Source organism: Leptopilina boulardi, unplaced genomic scaffold (genome assembly GCF_019393585.1).
Source record: "Leptopilina boulardi isolate dan_hultmark-lab unplaced genomic scaffold, ZJU_Lbou_2.1 LbouV2_4, whole genome shotgun sequence".
In the NCBI taxonomy this organism is placed as follows: Eukaryota; Metazoa; Arthropoda; class Insecta; order Hymenoptera; family Figitidae; genus Leptopilina; species Leptopilina boulardi.
In genome coordinates, this window is record NW_026137973.1 from 199,037 (window position 1) to 224,533 (window position 25,497).

At 25.9% G+C, this 25,497-nt stretch overlaps 4 protein-coding genes across 7 annotated transcripts; 1 reads left to right on the top strand and 3 right to left on the bottom strand.

Annotated features, from left to right (window-relative positions):
• Positions 1-2,238: 2,238 nt before the first annotated feature.
• On the bottom strand, positions 2,239-9,739 carry LOC127289174 (GATA zinc finger domain-containing protein 14-like). The gene is made up of 2 exons (XM_051316971.1): positions 9,291-9,739; positions 2,239-4,870 (listed from the first exon to the last, which is right to left on the bottom strand). The coding sequence occupies exons 1-2, from the start codon at positions 9,411-9,413 to the stop codon at positions 2,909-2,911; spliced, it is 2,085 nt and encodes a 694-aa protein (XP_051172928.1). The 5' UTR covers positions 9,414-9,739; the 3' UTR covers positions 2,239-2,908.
• Positions 9,740-10,009: 270 nt separating this feature from the next.
• Positions 10,010-12,477, top strand: LOC127289178 (charged multivesicular body protein 1b). Its single transcript, XM_051316976.1, has 4 exons — positions 10,010-10,165; positions 10,268-10,319; positions 11,357-11,822; positions 12,141-12,477. Exons 2-4 carry the CDS (start codon positions 10,298-10,300, stop codon positions 12,253-12,255), a joined length of 603 nt encoding a protein of 200 aa, XP_051172933.1. The 5' UTR covers positions 10,010-10,165; positions 10,268-10,297; the 3' UTR covers positions 12,256-12,477.
• A 155-nt stretch (positions 12,478-12,632) lies between these two features.
• Positions 12,633-18,422, bottom strand: LOC127289177 (fatty-acid amide hydrolase 2-like). 2 transcript variants are annotated; one of them, XR_007844133.1, is made up of 10 exons: positions 18,274-18,422; positions 16,787-17,001; positions 16,398-16,624; positions 15,981-16,310; positions 14,993-15,285; positions 14,834-14,929; positions 14,423-14,764; positions 13,784-14,338; positions 13,340-13,539; positions 12,633-12,898 (listed from the first exon to the last, which is right to left on the bottom strand). XR_007844133.1 is itself a non-coding variant. In XM_051316975.1 (8 exons), the coding sequence occupies exons 1-8, from the start codon at positions 18,295-18,297 to the stop codon at positions 14,249-14,251; spliced, it is 1,617 nt and encodes a 538-aa protein (XP_051172932.1). In that variant the 5' UTR covers positions 18,298-18,422; the 3' UTR covers positions 13,646-14,248. The 2 variants fall into 2 exon arrangements, 1 of the variants encoding a protein (XP_051172932.1); XM_051316975.1 differs by lacking the exons at positions 12,633-12,898; positions 13,340-13,539 and having other exon boundaries at positions 13,646-14,338.
• Positions 18,274-23,232, bottom strand: LOC127289175 (fatty-acid amide hydrolase 2-like). 3 transcript variants are annotated; one of them, XM_051316974.1, is made up of 9 exons: positions 23,127-23,232; positions 22,123-22,337; positions 21,601-21,830; positions 20,387-20,716; positions 19,834-20,129; positions 19,640-19,735; positions 19,358-19,516; positions 19,096-19,278; positions 18,274-18,952 (listed from the first exon to the last, which is right to left on the bottom strand). In XM_051316974.1, the coding sequence occupies exons 2-9, from the start codon at positions 22,329-22,331 to the stop codon at positions 18,863-18,865; spliced, it is 1,593 nt and encodes a 530-aa protein (XP_051172931.1). In that variant the 5' UTR covers positions 22,332-22,337; positions 23,127-23,232; the 3' UTR covers positions 18,274-18,862. The 3 variants fall into 3 exon arrangements, with proteins under 3 accessions (XP_051172931.1, XP_051172929.1, XP_051172930.1); XM_051316972.1 differs by lacking the exon at positions 23,127-23,232 and adding an exon at positions 22,458-22,778; XM_051316973.1 differs by lacking the exon at positions 23,127-23,232 and adding an exon at positions 22,467-22,777.
• Between the last annotated feature and the right edge of the window lie 2,265 nt (positions 23,233-25,497).

Consider the following 25,497-nt stretch of genomic DNA (forward strand, 5'->3'; position numbering starts at 1 on the left):
TGTATGCGCAGTAGCTTTCTATGGCACTTACGAATGCGCAGTAAATTTTTTTAAGCAAACCCTACCGGGGTTTTTTTTATATAAATGACAAAATAAATATAATTGTGCAAAACAATTTATTGTTTACTGTAAGTTGATAAATTAATACTTTGTTATTTGTTAGCAATTAATATAAGCTTACCGTGTAAGCTTACTGTAACCTTACAATGATTTTACCGTGTAAGCTTACAGTGCCCCTACCATGTAGGCTCATAAAATGTCAAAAAATTTTAATTTAATTCTACAATAAAATATAATGTTTAAAAATCAAGTAAATATATCATTCTAAACTTTTCTGATTTATGTAAGTAAATTTAAGATTTATACATTTTACTGATCATTTTTTGTCATATAAATATTAATCACAATTTTTTGACATTTTATGAGCCAACTTTCACGGTTTGCATACGCTAGGGAAGAATGTGTACATGAATTGTTTTATATAATTTAAATTGCATAACAAAATACGATTTCAATGAGCCTAAGAACGTTTAAAAATATTAATTTTTGCCAGAGAAATAAAAAAAATAGTAAAAACATTTAAAATTAGGTTTTTCTTAGATATCCAATTGAAAAATTAACATATTCTCTTTGTCAAGGTGTCATTTCTTTCAGAATTTTATTAACTTTAATAAAATAATGAGGAAAAAATTTTAGTTTTAATATTTTTGAAGATTTGAACAGTTTTATAGTTGTTGAAAAAGCAGAGTTCGCACAATTTCGGATGGTAGTGTAAATTAGACGACACATTTTTAAAAAAAAATTTTTTTAGGTTCAAAGTAAGGTTATTTGGCAACCTTGCTACAAGCTTACTAAGTAATCTTGCTATAATCTGATTGTGCAATCTTCTAGTAACCTTACACTGCAATCTTGCAGCAACCTTACACTGCAATCTTTCGGTAAGCTTACCATGCAAGCTTGGGTCAGGTGGCACATTTGAAGTTTACCTGCTATCTGGGTAATAATAATAATAATAAAAACACAACTACAGAATATAATCAGAAAATAATTTTTTTTTTTATTATTATACAAGAACAGCGTATAATTTCGTAAATTGTCTTATACATATAATATTGTGTTATATAGTGAATTAATATAAAAAAAACAATTTTAACTGATATGAACAATTTTTCCGATAAAACAGACTATATATATATATATATTTATTTATTTGTTTAACCTTGAATATCAACGAAATTGTTCTATTTTAGAATCAATTTTATTAAATCATTGTTATTGACATTTTAGTATTATATATGAAAAAAAATTAATAAACTTGTTTTATTTTGAACATATGTAAATATATATATTTTTTTTCTATTAAAATATAAATTTTTCATATTTAAAGACAAATTGCATATATATGTATGTTTAATAATAATAATAATAATAATAATAATAATAATAATAATAATAATAATAATAATTGTTTAATAATAATAGTGTAAAATTATTTTAAGCGTAAGTAATAGTTGTCAAATGATTAACGAGAAGACATAAATATAGATTATGTAAAGGAGAATGGAAAAGTGGATCAATTTCAGTTTTTTGGAAAATGATTTAAAAGATTCCATTTCTAAATGAAGTTTATACCAATTTATTTATATTAAAAGTTTGGTATAGAATTTTTGTAAATTTTTTTCAGAAAACTGAAATGAAATCCACTGTTGTCCACTCTTCCTTATATAAATCTAAAAAAATTTTGTTCGTTTCTTCTAAATTACTGAAGAGATTTTAATAACAATAATAATAATAGTAATAATAATAATAATAGTTAAGTTCTCACTTTTTTTTCTCTCTTTTACAATTATACCACAGAAATAATTATTTTAATTCTATAATTTTTTTGTGCAATAAAATCAATACATTTATATAATCATAAAATATTCTTTTTTGAAAAAAAAATTATCTTCAAACAAGAAATAATTTTTTGTAGAAGAAAAAAAGTTTTTTGTTTGAAGCAAAAAAAAAAAAAAAAAAAAAATGCTAATTTTTAACATATATTTTATAGAATAAAAAAAAGAAATTAACTTAGTTTTTCATTTTCTATAAAGAATAAGTGTAATTTATTTTTTTCATATTATATAAATTATATATCTATAAAAATTAGGAATTTACTGCAATAGGAATTTAAAAATTGAAAATTAAAAAGTAAAAATATTTAAAAGTTAAAGGTTCAGAAAATAAATTTCTCATCAATTAAATGCGCACATATATATAAAAAGTGCTGTATACATTTCAATAATGAACAATTATTTCACCTCTTTCTTCATCGTGAATATAAGAAAAAAAAACAAAAAAAATATTAACAAATTTCTAAACACTTTAACTTCATTATTTAGTGACCAAAAACAGTCTTCTTTTTTTCTCTATACACATAGATACTTAGTTATTACTATTAACTAAAAATAATAATAATAATAATAATAATAATAACTATTATTATTGCATCATTTTTAAATATCAGTTTTTTTTTTATCAAAAAAGCGTATAATTTGATTTCTAATTTCGAAATATATTAAACGCGAGGGGTTAAAAAAAAAGTTTTTTACACACCCAAAATTTTAATGCTATGCACAACATAGCATATGTATATAATAGCAATAAATGTTATTTAAGTAAATATTTTCTAATGTAAAAAAAAAAATAAAAAAATTAATATCAAAAAATAATTATTTATATATTTTCGAGAATCGCTTCTATTTTTTTTGAAGAGATTGAGAGACAGAGAGGAAAAGATAGAAGAGAGAATAAATCTTGATCGATATATCGATTTTCTAAATATGACACTTTATCTTCTATACTAAAAAAAAAAAAAAAAATTGTTTCTAATCTAAAAACCAAAAAAAAAATTTCCCCTCGTCTCTCATCAATTACTATAACATGCATGCAATCGAAATAGTTCTTTATTAGCAAAAGTGTAATTACACTTTTCACAAAGATGTTTCACTTCAATATTAACATTCAATTTTCCCTTTATTTTATTATTTGTCGTCGTTGTTGTTGTTGTTGTTGTTGTTGTTGTTGTCGTCATCGTCTTTGCCGGCGACGTTGTCATTGTTTCATTAATTTTTTCCAAAAAACTTAATCTATTAATGTCTTTACGAAAATTTGTTTGATTCAAATAATTCATTACTTTCATTTTACCATTGCGTAAACATAAATCTTGACTACGTAAATTTTTTGGTGAAAATTGCATTGGTAATCGTTTTAATAATTTTGATTCCTTTCCAATGTTACTAGCATTATTATTGTTATTATTATTTTTCAGTCTATTTCTCTTTAGTTCCTTATTTTTGAATCGATTTTTCCTTAATAAACTGTGATTTTTTTTATGTCCATTAATTATTTCTTTATTAATGTAAATTGTCTCAATGTTGGTGTTTTTATTTTTATTAAAATTTTTGCTGTTAACTATGGTTCCATGTTGTCTATCTTTATTAATACTTTGACAATCTTTATTTTGCCGTTCGCTAGTAACATTTTGTCCTTCTTTAGTAATATTTTGCCGTTCCCTAGTAACATTTTGCTGTTCGCTAGTAACATTTTGCCGTTCTCTAGGAACATTTTGCTGCTCGCTAGTAACATTTTGCCGTTCCCTAGTTACATTTCGCTGTTCGCTAGTAACATTTTGCCGTTCGTTACTTAAATTTTTACTCCAATTTTCTAAATTTTTAATATAATGATTATTTCCATCAATATTGCTATCAACAAATACAGTTTTACTAACATCATTAGAAAAATTTTTACCGAAATTTTGTGTTTTATTAACACTATATCCATTTTTATTGACTTCATCATGATTATTATTTCTCATTACTGTGTCTTCAATTTTATGAATATCATCACTTCGTTGAATACCAATATAAAGTTCACGCCATTCTTTTTTCTCTTGATTATTTTTTTTCTTCAACAATGATACATCGGATTTTTCCATTAGCCTCAAATCAAGTCGTACCATTTCTTCATCATCATTTTCACGTTTTATTTTTAATTGAAACGATGATTTTGTACGATCATCACTTTTTGAACGTATTTTCTTTTTCTTTTTCACATCAGTCTTGTGTTGTTTACGCGGTCTTAATGTTCTTGATGATTCTAAATCAATTGGTTCATTTTTAATAAAATCATTTGATAATATTATTGTTGGTTCTGTACTTTGTGGTCGTCTTTCTAAATCAGAATTATTTTTTCTTTTATTTGTACCAACATAATCAATTGATTGTTTACGTGGTCTTAAATTTCTCATAGATAATGATAATTTTTTACTATCATTGTCATTTAAATTTTTTTGTTTTTTCCAAATTAATTCTGTATCATTTGTTTTATTTTCCAATGAATATTTAAAATCAGTTTTAGGCCTTTTTGATAAATGAATATGTGTACAGTCTTTGGATATGGCTTCTTTTTCTTTATCATCTTCTTTTTTTTCTTCTTCTTCTTCTTCTTTTTTTCCTAATGTTGAATTTGTTTTATTATTATAAAAACATTGGCAGCGTGATGTTGTATTGGAAAATGTTGTGTAGAGTAAACATTTTTGTAAATCACTATCAATGCCACTTATTGGAAATTCAACGAGGCCAACACTTTCTAATAGTGGATCAATTTCATGTGGTTCACATTTTATTTTAACATTTTCAATTTGTACCATTGGCACACCATTTGTTGTTGTTATTTTTTTTGTTTTCTCTGTATCTTTACGCATCCATGATAATTGATTTTTTAATGCCGTATCAGTTTTTAGACATTCTATGTAAAATTTGTGAAATTCCTCAAGTTTATAGCTACAACGATGACAAATGTGTTTTGGTAGAAGGTCCATCTCGTGCACCTGAGGACAAAAAAAAATAGGAATAAATTAATATACTTAAGGGGGTAAAATTACAACTAATTTTAATTAGGCAAGGTAAGGGGTTTAATTTTTACAGCTTATATAGGGAGATTTTGACTTCCGTCCGTTTGTCCGTCCGTGCTGACTTAGGCATTTAGACTTAGTTTTTTAAAACAAATTTTTAATATATAGAATTTAAGTTAGGTTATTGAGCTGAAGAACGTAACGTTAATTGTTTAACGGTTACAAAAACCAATTTATTAAAGTTTGTTCAAATATTAATCATTACCAATCGAAAGAGCATAAAAAAATGTGTCAGAATCCATGAGTTTTATTCCAAATTTGATGTCGGAAAGATATGAAAAATCAAAATTAATTTAACCTTTCTCAAACGTTAACGATTGCGTTATCGGGTGCTTATTAAATTTTGATTTTTTATATCTTTCCGACATCAAATTTGTAATAAAACTCATGGATTCTGACATATTTTTATATGCTCTTTCGATTGGTAATGATTAAAAATTGAACAAACTTTAATAAGCGCCCGATAACGCGATTGTTAACGTTTGAGAATAAGCTATAACTTCTTCAATATTTTAATTTTTCATATCTTTCCGACATCAAATTTGGAATAAAACTCATGGATTCTGACATATTTTTATATGCTCTTTCGATTGGTAATGATTAAAAATTAAACAAACTTTAATAAGCGCCCGATAACGCGATCGTTAATATTTAAGAAAGGTTAAATTAATTTTGATTTTGATTTTTCATAACTTTCAAACATCAAATTTGGAATAAAACTCATGGATTCTGACACATTTTTTTATGCTCTTTCGATTGGTAATGATTAAAATTTGAACAAACTTTAATAAATTGGTTTTTGTAACCGTTAAACAATTAACGTTACGTTCTTCAGCTCAATGTTAGGTTTAGATAATTTTGTCCCATTTTCACTGCCATGAAATTTAGGGTGAAAAAAAGTCTTAGAATAGGGGCTATAAAAATTTTCTCTATTAGCAATAGCAGTATATGCATTAAATACTTAGAAAAAAAAATGTTTAATTCCAATCAATAATAATAATAAATTATTGTCTAAATGGTTAATTATTAAACTCTATATGGAAATGAAATATATTATATAGGCATATAGAAACAGGTTTAATGTACAATGAATACAGTGAACCTGTTCCACGCAGTAGAAAAGATTATTTTAAGTCAGACGAGAGCTTCATACTCAACAAAACTTATATATGAAAATTTTAAAATTATTCAATATAGAAAATAATTACTAATAATAATAATAATGAGATATATACATCGAAAAAAAAATTCTCAAATTTAGAATATATACTTGGGACCTATTTTAGAATATTTTATACTTGAATTCAGTGTGTAATATTCTTAAAATTAGAATATATTCTTAAAATTAGATTATATTCTTAAATTTAGAATATATTCTTAGTATTTAGAATATATATACTAATTTTAAGAATATTACATACTAAATTTAAGTATACAATGTTCTAAAACAGTATAACAGACACGCGAATAAAATAACAAATATGCGTAAATAAAATAAAGTCTGTAATGAATAAAAAGATTTCGATTGTTATTTATTGAATTAGAATGAGAATATTAAGTAAAGTATTAGTATTTTTAAGTATTATTATTATTATTATTATTATTATTATTATTATTATTATTAGTATGATTATTAAAAAAGTATTTTTTATGTTACATTTATTGTATATTTGAAAGAAAAAATTCCTTATTACTCGAGCAATAATAATTAACTACTTTATTTAATAAGAATGTTTAATAAAAACATACGATGTAAGCACTTTCTAAACATTATAAATGTATACTATTATTGTACATAGCTGTGTAAGAATATGAGTTAGTTTCTAAACACCAGAAATTTGCAAAACTAGTATTTTCTAATAATCAAGCATTTAATAATAATAATAATAATAATAATAATAATAATAATAATAATAATAATAAAAATACTAATAATAATAAAAATAATTATTATTCTGCGTTATCAATTTTTCAAAAAAATTATAAAAACGATTATCAATGTCAAAGCGAAATTAACAGCACACCATAAGAAGGAAAAATAATTGTTTCTTATTATAATAATATAATATAATTTTTATATGTCATTTTATCTATTAATTATATTAGACAACTTTAAGTTATGAAAAAAGTTAAAATAATAAATAAATAAATATATTAATTATTATGAATATATATCCCATGTGCGAAAACCAACATGGGTCAATATTGGCCCAGTATTGTCAAATCGGGCACCAAGTCTTGGCAGACAATATTGGGCCAACTCTTGTGGTGTTAACTGAGGTTGGACGTCGGCAGCCAAGTATCAGACGTTATTACTGGGCCAATCTTCGCTGCCATTAGTGGACCAGTATTGTCAAAATTTAAAAAAGTTTAAAAAATTATAATAATTAATTAATTAACTAATTAATTCATTATACATTTATAATTCAAGTTCTGACAGAAAGGATAATTGTTTAAACATTTGAAAATTTGTAACGCTCACGGGAATCGAACTCGCAACCTAACGCACCGAAGTCTAACACGCTAACCACTACACTATACGCGGATATGGGAATCTCAACACAAAAATGTTTTGATAAGCTGCATTTTAGAAACATTTCAGCCGTTAATGCGCCATTACTGGGCCAAGATTCGTTCCAACTTTGGAAAAAATGACTTGTCAAAATAAATTCAATATTTCAGCCGTCAATGAGCCAATAATGAGACAGAGTTCGTCTCAATTATGGAAAAGTAGAATTACCAAGTATTGGTGCCAATATTGGCCCAGTAGTGTGACGAAGTTCGGCCCAATTATGGCAAATTGGAGTAACTGAGACGCAGTGCAAATATTGGCCCAGTAATGGGACAGAGAAGGCACAATAATGGCAAATTAGAATAATCGAGAAACGGTGCCAATATTGGCCCAATAATGGGACGAAGTTCGACCCAATTATGACAAATTAGAATAACTGAGACGCAGTGCCAATATTGGCCCAGTAATGGGACGGAGAAGGCCCAATAATGGCAAATTAGAATATTCGAGAATTGGTGCCAATATTGGCCCAATAATGGGACGAATTGATCGCCAGTACTGGTCCAGTAACGTTTGCCATTGTCACGTCTGTTTCATTTTAGTTAATAATATACATAATGAGAAATAAATAATTGAGTCAATAATAATTTTACATAGTCATATAATAATCTGTAAAATTGTAAAACTGTATAAAAATCAGTCATTACTTAAATTTTAAAACATATTTTTTCTATATACATATATATATATATATATACATAATTATGAAACATGTACCTTTAATTAATTTTGAAATTTGAATTTAAAAATATTGTGTTAAATTAATTGAATATTTAAAAGGAATTTACTGGAAAAAGACAATTTTTAAGAAAACTTTTGGGTTGAATTTGGTTAAGGCGCCACCGTAATTTAATTACTTTTAAAAAAAAAATATAGAAAATAGTAACACACATTTAAAAGAGAGAAAAGTGCACTAGAATTCTGGGAATATAAATAAGTGGAACAAAACAAGTGGTCGGAATAATAACGAGAGAAAAAAAATACGAAATAAAACAAAATCTGAGAAAGCTATTTATACATAGTACACAAAAATAACCGTTATATAGAAGTTCCGGGAAAAGAAAAAACCCATATAAAAAAAAATAATAAGTGAGAGAAAAAAATTCGTAATAATAAAATTGTATTTTATAGTAGAGAGAGAGAGCGTGAGAGACTTTAGGGTGGAATAAGGCACAAAGATAATAATATTGGCGGGAAAACGAAGAAGCGCGTGTTGTGTTGTCAATTGCATTTACTTAAATGTAATTCCCCAGGGACCTCCGTTGAGAAAGAGAGAATATCAAGGAAGCTATACAAATTTTCAAGGCTCATTCTCTCCCACCTCTTTTCTCTCTCCTTCTCCCTACTCAATATTTAACAAATAATAAATTCTTATGGAACAACGCAAAAGAAACAATGGAATTGTCCAATTTTATGTGTAAATAAATCAAAAAATTACGTAATTGAAAATTTTTTTTTTTAATAATTCATAATAGAATTTATTATCAACATCTAAATATAAGTGGAGAGAATAATGAATTCCTTGTTAAGTTCCCAGAGTGAGAGAGAGAGAAAGAGAGAAATGGGGATCGATTCAAAAAGCTTGAGGTCACAGGGAGTTGAGAGTCTCTATTTTACATACATCTACATACAAAGAAGGAAATATTTTTTAAAAAAATGAGATTGCGCATAAAATTTTTTTTAAGGGCGGGGGTAGAGAAATTATTTTTCCTTTTTTTTGGCGCGGGTATACAAAACACTAGGGACACACTGTCTGACACTTACCAAAATAGGTAGGATTGCATTGATTTTCTTGAAATGGTTGTCATTTTTATCGAATATATCGATAGAGATACCCGAATGTTTTCCACAGAGTCGACACACGCGACTCTTTTCAAGGGTTTCCATCTCGCGCGTCACAAAATTTGTGTTGCTCACCACTGACACAACAACAAACACAACCCACACGCACACAGCCTGTTGCCTTGACTGCGATGATTTTCCTCTATAAGCGCGCTTTCAATATAATAATAAACGTGTGCGCTATACGCTTTTTCGCTTCTCTATCACCGCACCTTTAACAGTCACTCTCTCACCGAATCGTTGAATTCAGTCAGTCAGTCTCACTCCACAATTCTGGAAATGAACACCACACACAATAAAACTTCTGTTAGGTGAAATCTGCCGTAAGGAGCGACCTCGTCATTTTCTTTTCCCCCCTATAGAACCTTCTCAATTTGTCGGTAATAGAGAAATCTACCTTTTCCGTTCGTAACGTTTCTTGTTTCTTTTTTTTTTTTTTTTTTAAAAAAACAATATTAGAAAAAAAATTTAAATAGTTTTTATTTATTACTTAATAAAATAAAAATTATAGTTTAGAAAAAATTAGTTGAAAAAAAAGAAATTAACTAACTGTCAAATTTTGAATTTACCGCGGAAAATTCTTATTGGCGCAACATTCACCAATTGTATATCTCCATTTCTTTCTCCTTTTTCTAAGAATTGTCAAATAGGTTAGAAAATGGATAAGACTTGACTGAGTCATAACAAATTCTCAGCTGATCAATCAAGTTTTTTTGGTTTTTAATTATTATCAAAAATAAAAGTACCCAAAAAAAGGGGCTGTAAATTTTAATATCGCGGGAGAAAAGCAAAAAGTGGTACAAGTGTTGATTTTTTGGGAATTATAACTTAAGTGGATTTTGTTAAAAAAGAAAACAAAGTTTTTATTTTTGGACTTTTTAAGGTTATTTTCTTTTCAGTTTGACACAACGGGGGCCGAACAATCAGCAATGTCCGTCTCTCAGATGGAAAGTATCCTTTTTTTAGTGATTCAATTTTTCTATTTTTTTGGTAAAACAAAAATTTCATTTTTTTACAATTAGAATTTTTTTTAATGAAGATGACATCGAAAAAATGAATCAGTTACATTTTCAAGGTCATTTTCATTGTTTTATTTCACAAGAATTTTGCTCTTGAACTTTTTTTTTCAATTTTCCTTATTTTTTTATTTCAGGTATATTATATTATGTTATATTATATTATATTATATTATATTATATTATATTATATTATATTATATTATATTGCAATTAAACTGCATACCAGAAAACTGCACACACTAAACTGCGTACAATAAAAGTACATACGAGTTACTTAAAAAAAAACTTTTTTTACTTAAAATTATAAACTGAATAGAATGAACACAAGTTCAAACTTTAACATAACAAACACACAAAATTTGTAATGAATTCGATTATTATTTATTAAATATTAAAATATAAATTCTAAATTAAAAATTTAAAGACTGATCACGCGTTCGATTACATTTAAAATTTATTTTTTTAACTGTAAAATTTAAATTTAAAAATTCGGATTTAATTTTGATAATATTATTATTAATTATTACGTTAGAGTAAGTGTACTAATTACGGCGCGTTCATAAAAAAATAATTATTATTACTATTATATTTAATATAACTGTTGCAAAATGATTTAAAAAAATTATTTTAATCTTTTTTTTTGATACGTTTCAATTACGGCGGGCAAAGTGTCTTTAAAATACACGTAATTTTGGTCACCGAAACTGATACAAACGCGTAGTAATAGAAAATTACGGTATATTAGTTTTAATTTCTCATATTTGTTGAAATAATCGATTTTTATAAAGTTAAATTTTTTTTTTTAATATCTGAATAACATAAGCTTTTAGTTTAATAAGTATTTTGACTCGAATCGCGCCGTAATTAGTACATTTACCCTATATTATTGTTTTTGTTTTATATCTTTTGTTTTTAAAAAATTACTTAATTTTGAAATAAATTTCCTTAATAACACAAAAAATAATTTAGAAAATCTTTTTAATCTTAAATTCGCCGTTAAGGAATTGGAGAGAAATTCAAAAAAATGCGAAAAAGAAGAAAAAATTGAGAAGGGCAAAATAAAAAAAGCCATTCAAAAGGGTAATATGGAGGGTGCAAGAATACACGCAGAAAATGCGATAAGACAAAAAAATCAGGCATTAAATTATTTACGAATGAGCGCAAGAGTTGATGCTGTTGCAAGTCGTGTACAAACAGCATTGACAACACGTAAAGTGACACAATCAATGGCCGGTGTTGTTAAGGCAATGGACGCTGCAATGAAATCAATGAATTTGGAAAAAATTTCTGGACTCATGGATAAATTTGAAAGTCAATTTGAAGATTTAGATGTACAAAGTTCATATATGGAGAATGCAATGTCACAAACAACAACGACAAATGTACCACAAAATGATGTTGATTCATTAATGCAACAAGTTGCCGATGAGGCTGGGTAAATTTTTTTCTACTTTTTAAATCTAGTTATAAACTATTTTGAGCCTAGATTGAAACTATTTAGAACCTACATTAAAACTACTTTGAGCCTACATTGAAACTACTTTGAGCCCATTTTGAACCTTTTTTAACCCTATTTACAAACTATTTTGAGCCTATATTGAAACTATTTAGAACCTACATTGAGCCTATTTTAAACCTACATTGAAACTACTTTGAGCCTAGTTTGAATCTATATTAAACCTTTTTTTACCCTAATTTCAAACTACTTAGATCCTAAATTGAAACTATTTTAAACCTATTTCTTAATTTGCAGATTGGAACTAAATATGGAACTTCCATCTGAAAATTTGAGTAGTATAGGATCGACGACAACTTTATCGCAAGAACAAGACGAGTTAACTCAACGATTGGCTCGTCTTCGGGAATAGTGAATTTAAAAAATAAAATTACGCCCTTATTCCCATTTTTCTAAGTGTATATTAAAAATAAATTTTAGTTTGTTAATGATTTTATTCTTGAACTGAAAGCACTTTTAGGCTCACGCACGCTTCGAAAATGAAATCGCCGATTTTTGTTCGTGAGAGAAATATTTTTTTTATATAATAATAATAATAATAATAATGATAATAAATATATATATATTAAAAGTTCTTTGCTCGATGAAGGTGTATTAATAACAAAAAATAATTTGTATCGCAAATTTAAAAAAAAAGTTGCTAATATATTATAATTATTGCTAATAATATATATATATATATATATAAATATAATCTACATTGATTTTGTAGAAATAATTAATTGCCTCTTAATTTTTCAAATCTTTTACTTTTATTCATTATTTGTCTATATTTTACATATATTTTACTTTTGAATAATTTTTCATTTATTTAAACAGGTACGTTCAAATCTTTCACGGTAAGTCATTTTTTTTGGACATATAACACTTATTGAGTCCCTTTCATTGATGTGAGTTGCTTTATATAATAAATTATCGATACAATTGATAAATTCTTTTACTTCGGGTTCACATTTTAATGTGTCATCTTTCATAAAAGTGTAGCAATCTATAATCTTTAAAGTTAAAGAGAGAATATTATTTTTTAAAGTAGTATTTTTATACACAAGGGTGTAGAAAATAGCTTTTTCCACACTAGGGACAAAAAAAGACATTTATAAGATCTCGAGCTGTAATAGAGGAACTTTTCTCCCTAGGGTCTGAAAAGTAACTATTTTATACCCTAAGGGAAGAAACAGAAATATTTTTATGAGAAAATTAGAATTTTTCTCCCAAGAGTTAGAAAAATGGCTATTTTGCACCCTTGGGATATAATAGGGATACTTTGTAAACTAGGGACAAAAGACGATATTTTTCTCCCTAGAGTAGAAAGTGTCTATTTTGCACCATTGGAGTAAAATACGATACTATTTGTAAACTAGGGCCAAAAGTCGGTATTTTTGTCCCCAGGGCCATAAAAAAGTCAAAAAAATATTGTAATTTTTGAGGCAATATACCTTCTTCTTGTCCACAGGGCAAGTTGTAACAAGTTTTTCATTAGTATAACTGGAAAGAGAATTTAAAATTTTTTGTGCTTCTGCAATATCGAGATTTTTTTCAATACTGTGATTACGATCAATTTCTGCTAATTTATTAATCCAATTTTCTTCATCGTCATCGTCATTTGAATCTTCAATTTTTTCTTCTTGTACGTGTCCTATAATTATATTTAATGAAAAAAATAAAAATATTTTTAAAAAAGTCTATAGAAATAAAAAAGAAATTTTCGGGAAATAAAACTAAATAATTTTTTTGGTTAGAAATAAATTAATCCACACCTTTATTTAAGGACATAAATAATGTACATATATATCTCATATATAATATAGAAAATGTAGGAGAAAATTTTTATCTCGAGTTTTTTTTTTAAACTATAAAACAACGAGTATAAATAATATAACCTTTTTGTAGACGTTGAGCGACTAAATGACTAATCTTCATGAAATTTCGCGGTTGATCATTGGAACGTGAAATTTCATTATTTAGAGAATTATTATTTACGTTCGAATTTGATCCTGATTTATTCATTTTTTCTTAAACTTTAAAATTTTTTTCTTAATTTTGGTATTTTTTTCAGATTCTATTAATTCTAAAATTGGAATATTATAAGGAATTGTCAATTTCCAAGAAAAAAAATTGACTTTTTTTGCACGCAGTCTTTTGTTTTTTTTTCACTATTTCTCACTGTACTTATAAATTGTTTGCAATTTTTCTCTAACAGCTATATTTTTATATACATTTTATATATCTATAGACAAATTCCAAAAATTAACATATTTTTATGATAGTTTTTGAAACTATCATATTTTTTTTTGATAGTTTGCAAAACTATCATATTTTTATGATAGTTTACAAAATTATATTTTTTATGATGGTGGGACCCATCCACCAAAAACTTTTTCCAATTCTCTAGCTACGGCAAGACAAAGATGATCGTTGTATGGAGCAGCAACAACCTGAAAAAAGTAATTTTTTTTACTAAAAATAACTAATAAATAAACTACTATTTTACTAATTGAATATTTATTTTTTTTAGATACCTGAATTCCAGTTGGCAGGCCATTTCGATCTAATCCCATTGGCACTTGACAAACCGGAAATCGTAGTGCATTAAAGAGACAAAAATAACCAAAATTAAATGGTTTCAAATATGATGCATAATGATAGGGAACAGCATTTGGTAACGATGGATAGAGAAGTATTCCATTATCATTAAGTTTATCTAATAAATATTTTTGCAAATTTAAAGTTATATATCGTGCCCAATCTCCATTTTCCTGTGGTAAAAAGTCCATATCGGCTAATTTGAGAATTGCTGCCAATGTTAATTCCGATTGGCAACTCGCTAATTTCATCACTTCTGTTTTTGCACTAGCAACACTCTACAAGGTAAAAAAATAATATAATAATAATAATAATAATAAATTTGTCGTCAAAACATTTTTTTTAACCTTTCTATTTGTTATTAGATGGCGAAAATCACCCTTCTCCTGTGTCATCCAATACCTCCACAGGCGGTAACTATATTCAGAACCCGGCATTTTGATCTGCAAGAGATTATTATTATTAATTTGTGTACAAGCGCCTTAAAAATGAAAATTTATAAAAACCTTTGTTGCAGATCCAGTGAGTTGTTCAAAATGTCGAACAGCCTTCATTAATGTAGACCTTACTTCTTTACTGACTAAACTTGATCGAATATCACCCGAGGAAACTTGATAAAAAACTTTTAAATTCTTCAAGTCAACCCTCGTGTCTAATCTCAACATGGAAATATTTTCACCAATTAAAACTCGTAAAAGTGGCTCAAGATCTTCGGCATTTTTACATATTGGTCCAGCACTAACCATTGTGTCTTTAGAATTTTCCATTCTCATTCCAATGCCTTTACAAGACGTCACTCCTGCAACATTTTTATAATAATGGTCACATCGCTGGTATGTAAAAGTCGTAGATTATGAAAGTGTGAAATTTGTTTTTTTTTCGCAAAATGAAAAAAAAACTCATCAGAGAAAAAAAGTTTGGTTCTTTATAACGCTGCTAAAAAAATATGAATCGCAAAAGGAAATCTATCATCAGAAAAGAAAAGTTTTGTTTCTTCATAACGCTGCTAAAAAATATGGGTATAAAAATACCTGGAATTTTTTTTCTCGCATGTAAAACTTATATTTTTAGGTGGTAATTAATGTCTTCCTCTACTTTTATTGGGGTGTAAATTTTTTTCTACACTTTTAGGTGGTAATTGTTTCTCGCATGAATTGGTGGTTTTGTTTTTTGCATGTTGCATGAATTTTTTTTTGAGGTTAGGAAAAAATTTGTTGTGCCTCTTTTTTAATGTAAATTATTAGTTTAGAGTATTTTTGAATATGTCTTTGTATTGAAAATTTTAATTTCTCGTAGGACGTAGTTTACGATATCTTAATTTTAAAGTTTACGATAACGTAGAAAAAGTCAATTTGAAATATGTCCCTGCGTATTTTGATAATTCAGCTCATTGGAAATTTTTTCCTAGCCTCAAATTCTATTTTCTTTCTTTTTTTTTTGTGTAAAAAATCGCATGTTTTAAAAATGGTTTATAAAATAGAATTTAAAGCAAACCTTCACTGGGTTTAAATCCAAAAATCCCATTGCAAAAAGCGGGAATTCGTGACGAACCACCAATATCGCTACCAATTGAAATTGCTGTACCACAAGCGGCAACAATAGCACCCTCGCCACCACTACTTCCACCAACTGTTCTCGTTGTATTGTAAGGATTATTTGTTTGTCCATAAACATTATTTCGCGATTCAATCCATAAATTCATTTCGGGAATATTTGATTTTGCAATTATTATTCCTCCGGCTTGTTTCAATAATTCCACAACCGTTGCATCTTCCGTTGAAACATAGTCACGTCTGCACATCATTCCCATTGTATGCTTCATACCTTTATATTTAAAAATAAAATTAGGCAAACATTTTTTTCTCTAAATTTAAAATTAATAAATTTTTGCTGTTTTTATGTTAGTAGCACCTTTTGCTTCATTGCTCTCTTTTGTTGTAAATGGAACACCAAGATATGGTTTTGTTTTCTTCAGTATTTCTCGGTCCACATCTGTCTTTAATAATTTATCCACCTCCTGTGCCTCTTTTATTGCATCCTCGTAACATTCCACAACAATTGCATTTAACAAACCATTCACCTCTTTGCATCTATCAATGAAGGTGCGAACTACTTTTTCTGATGTTACAGTTCCTTCTCTGAAATTATTTTCAAATGTCAAAAATTTAATTATTGTAAATTATGAGTAATGTATATAAATATAGTTGTAATTATAACTATAACTATAATTAAAATTATGAATAATGATATAATTATAGATACATAATTATATAAAGATTTAAAATTTTTTTTAAATTTACCTAATTTTCTTTGCTAAACTGACGCCACTTTCCAGTAATAGTTGATCATTTACTGGAGGTACTCGTCTCACTTTACTGTCATAATAGAGACTAAAGCAAAAATCGACAATAATGTCAAAAAGCCAATGTATCTGGACAATCATACATTTCATAAAATCCACTGCTATTTGCTTTAGCATTATTGCTAAGGATCCTTGATTTGGAACCGTTTTATTCTGTATACAAAACAGTAAAATTATTATTAAACAATTCCAAAAAAATAGAATCAAAAATCGTTAAAATTTTTTTTAAATTCAGTTAATTTTAATTCAGTTTCGTTTTATAAGAAAATTTAACTTTTAGGGTTTTAAAATATATTATCGATAGACATAGGGGGGTTTTTTTTTAACAAATTTAAATTTAGATCTATATTTTTAGTTTTCTATATGTGACGTTCCATGAGGAAAGGGACCTTAGCTGCAATAGACGCATTTTCCAGAAAAGGTATTTAAAGTAGAGCGTCCCTGATTGGTTGAGACCCTCCATCGAAAATCAGCCCCACCACCTTACTACTACATCGTTCCTACAGCTCACGCTTACGACAAGTATACTAGTGTAGAAGTGGTGGGGATGGTTTCTGTAGTCCGTGCTGGAACGCGATTAACATGGTCATGATTAATGCTTTATAACAAAAAAACTAAATAGAAAAGTACAATTTTTAACTTTTGTATCTGAAAGAGCAACTCAAGATCTATCGACTGATATCAAAAACTCAATTTTCATTTTTTTGCAGCTAAGGTCCCTTTTTTCATGGAACGTCACATATAAAGAGAAGATGTAAAAGAATTGAGATAAAAAAAAATTTTTTTTTTTCACCTCGCTGTAATATGGAAGTTTGAATAGGAATATAAACTCGAAAATTATTGAAATTTTTGTTATAAAGAATATATTAACAATAAATTTTAAAAAGGACAAGGAAGGTTTTAGGCTAATAATAATTATCATAATAAAATTACAATTTTATAATTGTATATTATTAATTACTATACAATATTAATAACTCTATAGTAATAAATACTATACAATATTAATAATTGTATAATAATAATTACTATACAATATTAATAACTAAAATTATTTAAAAATACTGATATAATTATAATTGTAAAAATAAACTTAGTTTGTTGAAAAAAATTATAAAAAAAAATTCCAAAAAATTGTTTCTAATTCATATATGTCGTTGATTCAGGAACTTTCTTATTAAATATAATTATATATATTTGAAGGTTAAGTTGATACACTCAATTTTGATAGCATATACTAAATAAAATATTATTTAATCAAAAAAAAAAAAAAAAAAAAAATGAAACCGAAAAAAAATTGTTGTTACCCTAAAAACTGCAAAATCATTCGTCTTAATTTTGTATTTCTAATTTAAATTGCTAATTAAGTATTAAGGAAAAATAAGAAATACTTTTTTCAGTTTAAAAATATTGAAAGAGACTCACCTTATTTCTGACATTAGAGCACATGATTTTATTTTTCAGAGATTTTAATATAAAAAAATGTGACCTAAAACTTTTTTTTTAAATTAAACACACTTGGCAAATAATTTATTATCACATTGCGATTAAAGTTTACATGAATTTGTGTTTGTCTATATATGATAAGAACGTATATATAATCGACTCGATAAAGTCTACTATATGTATTTTGCTTCACTAGGTGTAACTTTCTCTCCTTGCGCAGAACGAATGCTCACAACAAGAGAGTCAAAATTTGTATGTATATTTATGTTTCTTTTTTTTTTTTTAGAAACAGGTGGTTTTATTCCTCTACGCAACGAAACGGAAATTTAATAGAGGGGAAATACTAATTTAGGGCTAGAGAGAATTATTTTTTTTTAACAAATAAAATTTTTATACTTATTTTATGTCCATTTTATTTTATATGAAAAAAAATTTTTTTTAATTTTAATTATTCTATTAAGTATTATTAAAAAAATTTGTTATTATAAAAACACCTCATTGTATATATATATATATATATATATATATATATATATTGTTATTAAAAAATAGAAACGAAAAAAAACCACTAAGAAGGTGGAACGTATCCTCCAAAAGCTGTTTCTAATTCTTTGGCAACTGCAATGCAAAGATGATCATTTTTTGGTCCAGCAATTATCTAAAAATTGTTTAAACAAAAAATAATTAAGATTTTTAAAATTCTAATTTTTAAAATTTATATTTTTAAATTTACTTTTTAGTACCTAGTACTTAATTTTTTATTAAATTTTTTTTTTAAGTTACTTATATTTTTTTTTGTACCTGTATGCCAATTGGTAATCCATCTTTATCGAGTCCAAGAGGCACATTACAAGCCGGTAATTTTAATGCATTAAATAATCCCAAATAGAGAAAATTAAATAGTTTGAAAAATGATTCATTATGATGAAGAACACGAGTTGGTAATGTGGGATATAACAATACACCATTGTCACCAAGTTTTTCCTAAAAAATAATTTTTTAATTTTTAATATAAATTACTTTTATTTAAAATAATTAATATTTAAAAATTAAAAAAAAATACCGTGAGAAAATTCAGAAGAATTGTAGTTAATTCTTTCACATATTCTTCATTTTCCGGAGGCGTTACATATGTGTCAATCAATAAAATCATGGTACCCAATGTCACTTTTCCTCGGCCAGTTAAAATATTCAAAAATTCTTTGCCAATATTTACACGACCCTAAAAAAACAAAAAAACAAATAAAATAAAAAAACAAAAAAAAAATAATAATACCCCCGATATAATAAATAAATTTTAATAAATAATCATTTTTTTCTAGTAATATATTTTCAACCAACTCACTTGTCTATTTGTCAAATCATAACAAAAATCTTTTAAATCTCTTGTTTTCCAGTGTCTAAAGATTTCTAAACTTTTCTCAGATCCTGGCATTTTAATCTGCAAATTGTGTAAAATTTTTTTTTTATTTTTGTAAATTATAATTTATTTATAAGAAATAAAAAAAAAATTAAATTCCTATAGAAATAAAAAAAAACCTCAGTTGCAGATCCTGTAACTTCTTTAAGATGATTCACAGCCTTCATTAAACTAGATTTAATTATTTTAGAAACTTTACTTGTTATCAAATCTTCAGAGGATAATTGATAAAAAATATTTAATTTTTTCACATCAACATGTGAATCTAATTTCTTGAAATTAACTAATTTTCTTCCTGAAATAACTTTGAGGAGTGGTAAAAGGTCCTCTGCTTTTTTACACATTGGACCGGCTTCAATAATTGTATCCTCATAATCTTCTTCAATCATATTTACACCTTTAATTGATGTTGCACCTTTAAAAAGCAAAAAAAAAACTGTTTTTTTAACGGTTACATTAAACTTACATTAATGTTATATAACGGTTACCAAAGTGTTACCGTTACTGTTACTGTTACTGTTACTGTTACTGTTACTGTTACTGTTACTGTTACTGTTACTGTTATTGTTATTGTTATTGTTATTGTTATTGTTATTGTTATTGTTATTGTTATTGTTATTGTTACTTAACACAAAGTTACTGTAAGTAACACAAATGTTACTTAATTGTTACCTCCACTCGGTTTAAGACCAAAAATCCCATTGGAAAATGCAGGAATCCTAATGGAACCACCGAGATCTGTACCAATTGCAATTGGTGTACCGCTTGCACCTAAAAGTGCCCCATCACCTCCCCCACTACCCCCCGCCGTTCTCGTTGAATTATAAGGATTATTTGTCTGTCCATAAACTTTATTTCTTGATTCAATCCACGAACACATTTCAGGAATATTTGTCGTTGCAATTAATATGCCACCTGCTTCTTTTAAATTGGCAACAACTTCTGCGTCTTCCGTTGCAATGTGATCTTTTCTTGCCAAAATACCCATAGTATGTGGCATTCCTGTTAATATAAAGGAAAATAAATTTTTTTTTTAATTATTCATATTTTAGGTTATAAATTATGCTGTTAAAATCTATTTTACTGTAGAGTTACATAAGTGTTACATAACGTCTACGTAACATTAGGTAACATTTAAGTAACAGTTGTGTAACACTAGGTAACATTCAAGTAACAGTCATGTAACATTTATGTAACATTACGTAATGTACCTACTATTACTTAAATGTTACATAACTGTTACTTAAATGTTGCATAACTGTTACTAAGTTAACTAGTACCTTAGTTAACTACTACCTTAGTTACCTAGTACCTTAGTTACCTAGTACCTTAGTTACCTAGTACCTTAGTTACCTAGTACCTTAGTTACCTAGTACCTTAGTTACCTAGTACCTTAGTTACCTAGTACCTTAGTTACCTAGTACCTTAGTTACCTAGTACCTTAGTTACCTAGTACCTTAGTTACCTAGTACCTTAGTTACCTAGTACCTTAGTTACCTAGTACCTTAGTTACCTAGTACCTTAGTTACCTAGTACCTTAGTTACCTAGTACCTTAGTTACCTAGTACCTTAGTTACCTAGTACCTTAGTTACCTAGTACCTTAGTTACCTAGTACCTTAGTTACCTAGTACCTTAGTTACCTAGTACCTTAGTTACCTAGTACCTTAGTTACCTAGTACCTTAGTTACCTAGTACCTTAGTTACCTAGTACCTTAGTTACCTAGTACCTATACCTAGTGTTATGTAAGTGTTACATAGCTGTTAATTAAATGTTACCTAATGTTACGTAAGGGTTACATAACTATTACGTAACTGTTATAAAACTGTTACATAAAAATTATATAACAGTTAGTTTTGCTGAAATTACTATATTTAAATAACTAACCTTTAACAGTATTACTCTCTTTCATAGTAAAAGGAACACCCAAAAATGGTTTCTTTTCTTTTAGCATTTCCCTATCGACATTTTCGTCTTTCAAAAATTCATCAACTTTTTTTGCCTCTCCAATTGCATCTTGAAAACGTTCATTGGCAACTGCATTGATAATTGTATTCACTTCCTTACATCTTTCAATAAATGCCTTTACAACCTCTTCGGATGTTAAATTTCCATTTCTACATGTACATAAATAACAAAAAAGAACTTAGAAAAAATAAAAATTAAATTAAAAAAACCATTTTAAAATTTTGTCACATTTTACCCCTCCGCCCCCCCCCCCACGCGAGTGTCATATTACCCCATTGCTATTATCACATTACCTCCATTTTTTATTTTGAAACGACATTTTAGATTTTCTTCACACTTTAACCCCAAAATTTAATGATAATTTACCCCGTTTATGTGTCACATCACCCCCACTTGATATATAAAATTGTCCTAAAAAAAACTTTTCTTTTTTTTTTTTACCTGATTTTTTGAGCAAGTGAAATTCCACTTTCGAGTAATAATTGATTTTTTATTGGCGACACTCTTTTAACTTTATTTTTATTGTAATAAAATTCAAAGAACAAATCAATAGCGTAATCGAATAAACAATGAATTTGCACAACGACACATCGTAAAAATTGTAATAAATATTTTTTTACACCTCCACATACACCTTCGTTCGTATCCATGTTATTCTGAAAAATTTAAATTCAATATATTATATATATTATATTATTTTAATAAAAAATATTTTGTTTCGAATTTTAGAAAATTATAATATAATATATAAACAATTATTTATATACAAAATTTACCATACTCACAGTATTGCAACACATATTAATATCTAAACTGAATATTAAAACAACTATATTAAACCGGTTTTATTTTATATTCACAATTTATAACATTATTTACAAAAAAATTATTAAAAAGGAATGTATTATATACTCTATTTATATATATAATTCACTTTTAAAAATATAACATAATTAATTTTTTGAATATAAAAATTGATTATAAAATAAAAAAAAATAAAAAAAAATTTTTTTTTACTATATGTTACGCTGGATATTAATATTATAAAATTCTACTTTGCACATAAAACATTCAAGTTGGTGCAAAGTGCGTGTACCGAATGATGATGAGTATATAATTTCTTATGCAATCACTTATACATTTAGACGAATACAAAAATTGACCAGTCACAATTCAACTCCAACGGAAAATACTATTTTTATCTCTCATATATATATACATTATAATAAAAATCTTTTAATTTCTTCTTTTATACTGCTTGCGTCCTCCAAAACAAAAAAAGAAGAAAAAAAAAGAAAAATCTGCTGAATATTTAAAAATAATTAAATTACGTTTATAGAATTTTAATAACAATAATAATAATAATAATAATTATTATTATTATTATTATTTTTAACATTTATTATATATTTTAAATTAAATAATAATATAATAGAATTTATTACTTGGTAAAAAAATTTTTCAGATGTAAAAATCAATATTCTCCAGGTTATAAATTTTTAATTTTATGTCAATGCGATACAATTGTGTTTAGTTAACTGAAGACAAATATTAATCATAAAATCAATTTATTTATAAAGAAAAAATAATAAGGGTCATTAAACTTTTTCGAAATACAAGATAATAGTTAAATAATGTAACAAAGTATATAAATATAATATATTATAATTTTCTTCATTTCTATTTAAATACCATCACATTAATTTTCGATTAAATAGATATTAGATCCTCCTATTGAAATTTTGACATTTTTTTTTTTGATAATTTTCGAAAATATCCTAATGGCACAATTATAATAAAATTTGTAAAAGAAAAAAATTTATAAAATATAACGCTCCACCTCGCAACTTTTTTCTTCTTTAAAATATTTTCCAATATGAAATTTTATATTTTTCTTTATATTTACTAATCAATTCGATGGCACGCATCTAATAATAAGTATGTTTTTAATTTTTAACACTTGTATTAAATTTTTAATACAATTTTCAATTTTTAGGTTAAGTCTCCACCTCGCGACTTTTTTTGTCTATAAAATCTTCTCTTAGTGTAATTTTGTTATTTTTTTTTTTTTTATTTTCGAAAGTATCTCGATATTGCACAAGTATAAGAAAATTTGCAAAACAAAAAAATTTATAAAATAATAATTATAAAATAATCACTAAAAAAAAAAAAACATTAGAATTTTTAATTTTTCTATGGCGGGGAAACAACAGAGGGAATAGAAGGGGAAACAATAGTGGTAGTAGCAAAAATATTTTTAAAAATATTAAAAAAAAAATTTAACCATCATCAGTAATATTAGAAGGAGGAGTAGTACTAGTAGTAGTACTACTACTACTAGTAGTAGTAAAATCTCCGCACAAGGCAGAGCAAAAAAATTTTTTCCAATGAAAACCAAATTTGGGTAAACAAGCATTACATAAATCTTCTTTAAAATTCAAAGAACCAAATCTTGCTTGATTATCATTGTTCATATCTTGAGATAAAGTATCCTGAAAAAAAAGAAAAAAAAATATAACACACATTAAAAATATTTATTAGTAGAATTTTCATTTTTATTCTCAATTTTTTTATTTTTTAATAATTTTTTGTTATTTATAATAAGATAGAATGTCCAAACATAAACATAACCTAGAAAAAAGATTTCAGCGCGTTTTTTTTTAAAAATTCAATCAATCAGAAATTGTCAAAAAATACTGCGTGATTAGTCGAATTTTTGAAAAAACGCGCCAAAATCTTTTTTTCTAGGTTATGTTTGTTCGGATATTTGCTACTTCGGTCAAAAATCGAAAATTCTATATCATACATAGCAATTTTAAATAATAATTAAAATATAATTATAACAATACAATAATTAATAATAATAATAATAATAATAATAATAATAATAATGAGAATAAAAATAATTATACTAAAAATAGTAATATTAATAATAAAAATAATAACAAAAAACCAAGTACGTTTGAAATATTTGATGCAAGAGAAAAAAAAGTAAAAAATTATTTATATTCTCCTTACCCCAGTGATGTTGAGAACTAATAAAAAGATCCAACAAAGAAATAATGTTAAATTCATCTTGAAATTGAAAAAAAAATAAAAACTACAGAAAATCAGAATTAATACACTGACATTTCTCCTTTTCAAGTGTAATGTGAAAATTTCGAAATTGTGAAGTTGTTTATATACCTTCTTGGCAAAAAAAAAAAATTATAGACATATATTTAAAGAATGAAAAAAAAAACCCAGAAACATGTAAAGAGAACGTATCATGAATGTGCATAGATAAAATATAATTTTTTTTTTTAGAAATGAATTTGAAAAAAAAATTTTAAAACAAAAAAATTTTTTCTTTTTTACATATATTGCGGAATAAAAAGAAAAAAAAAACCCAAATTAAGTCAATGACCTGACAATATTGTATGAAAATTGAATATTTTTGAAAAGACTAAAAACAATAGTCTTTAAAGAAGTGACCGATTTAATATTCTTTTTCTATATGTAAATATTTTTTTTAATATTTATATATACTATATATGGAATAAATAGGACAAAATATTATGAAATTGCCACATAAATAAACGATTGTTATTTAAAAAGAAAAAATTTTTTTTTAAATATTTAAGAGGGAAAAAAATAAGAAAATTAAAAAAATAATTAATTTTTAATAAGCAAAATTTGAAAAATATTAAATTTATCAAAAATTAATTATACAGATGCAAACTTTCTAATATAACAGAAAATAGAGGAAAAATAATGTTAATGACACCATTTGTTGTGCCAAAATAATAGAAATTTATATAAATGTTGACTTTGTTA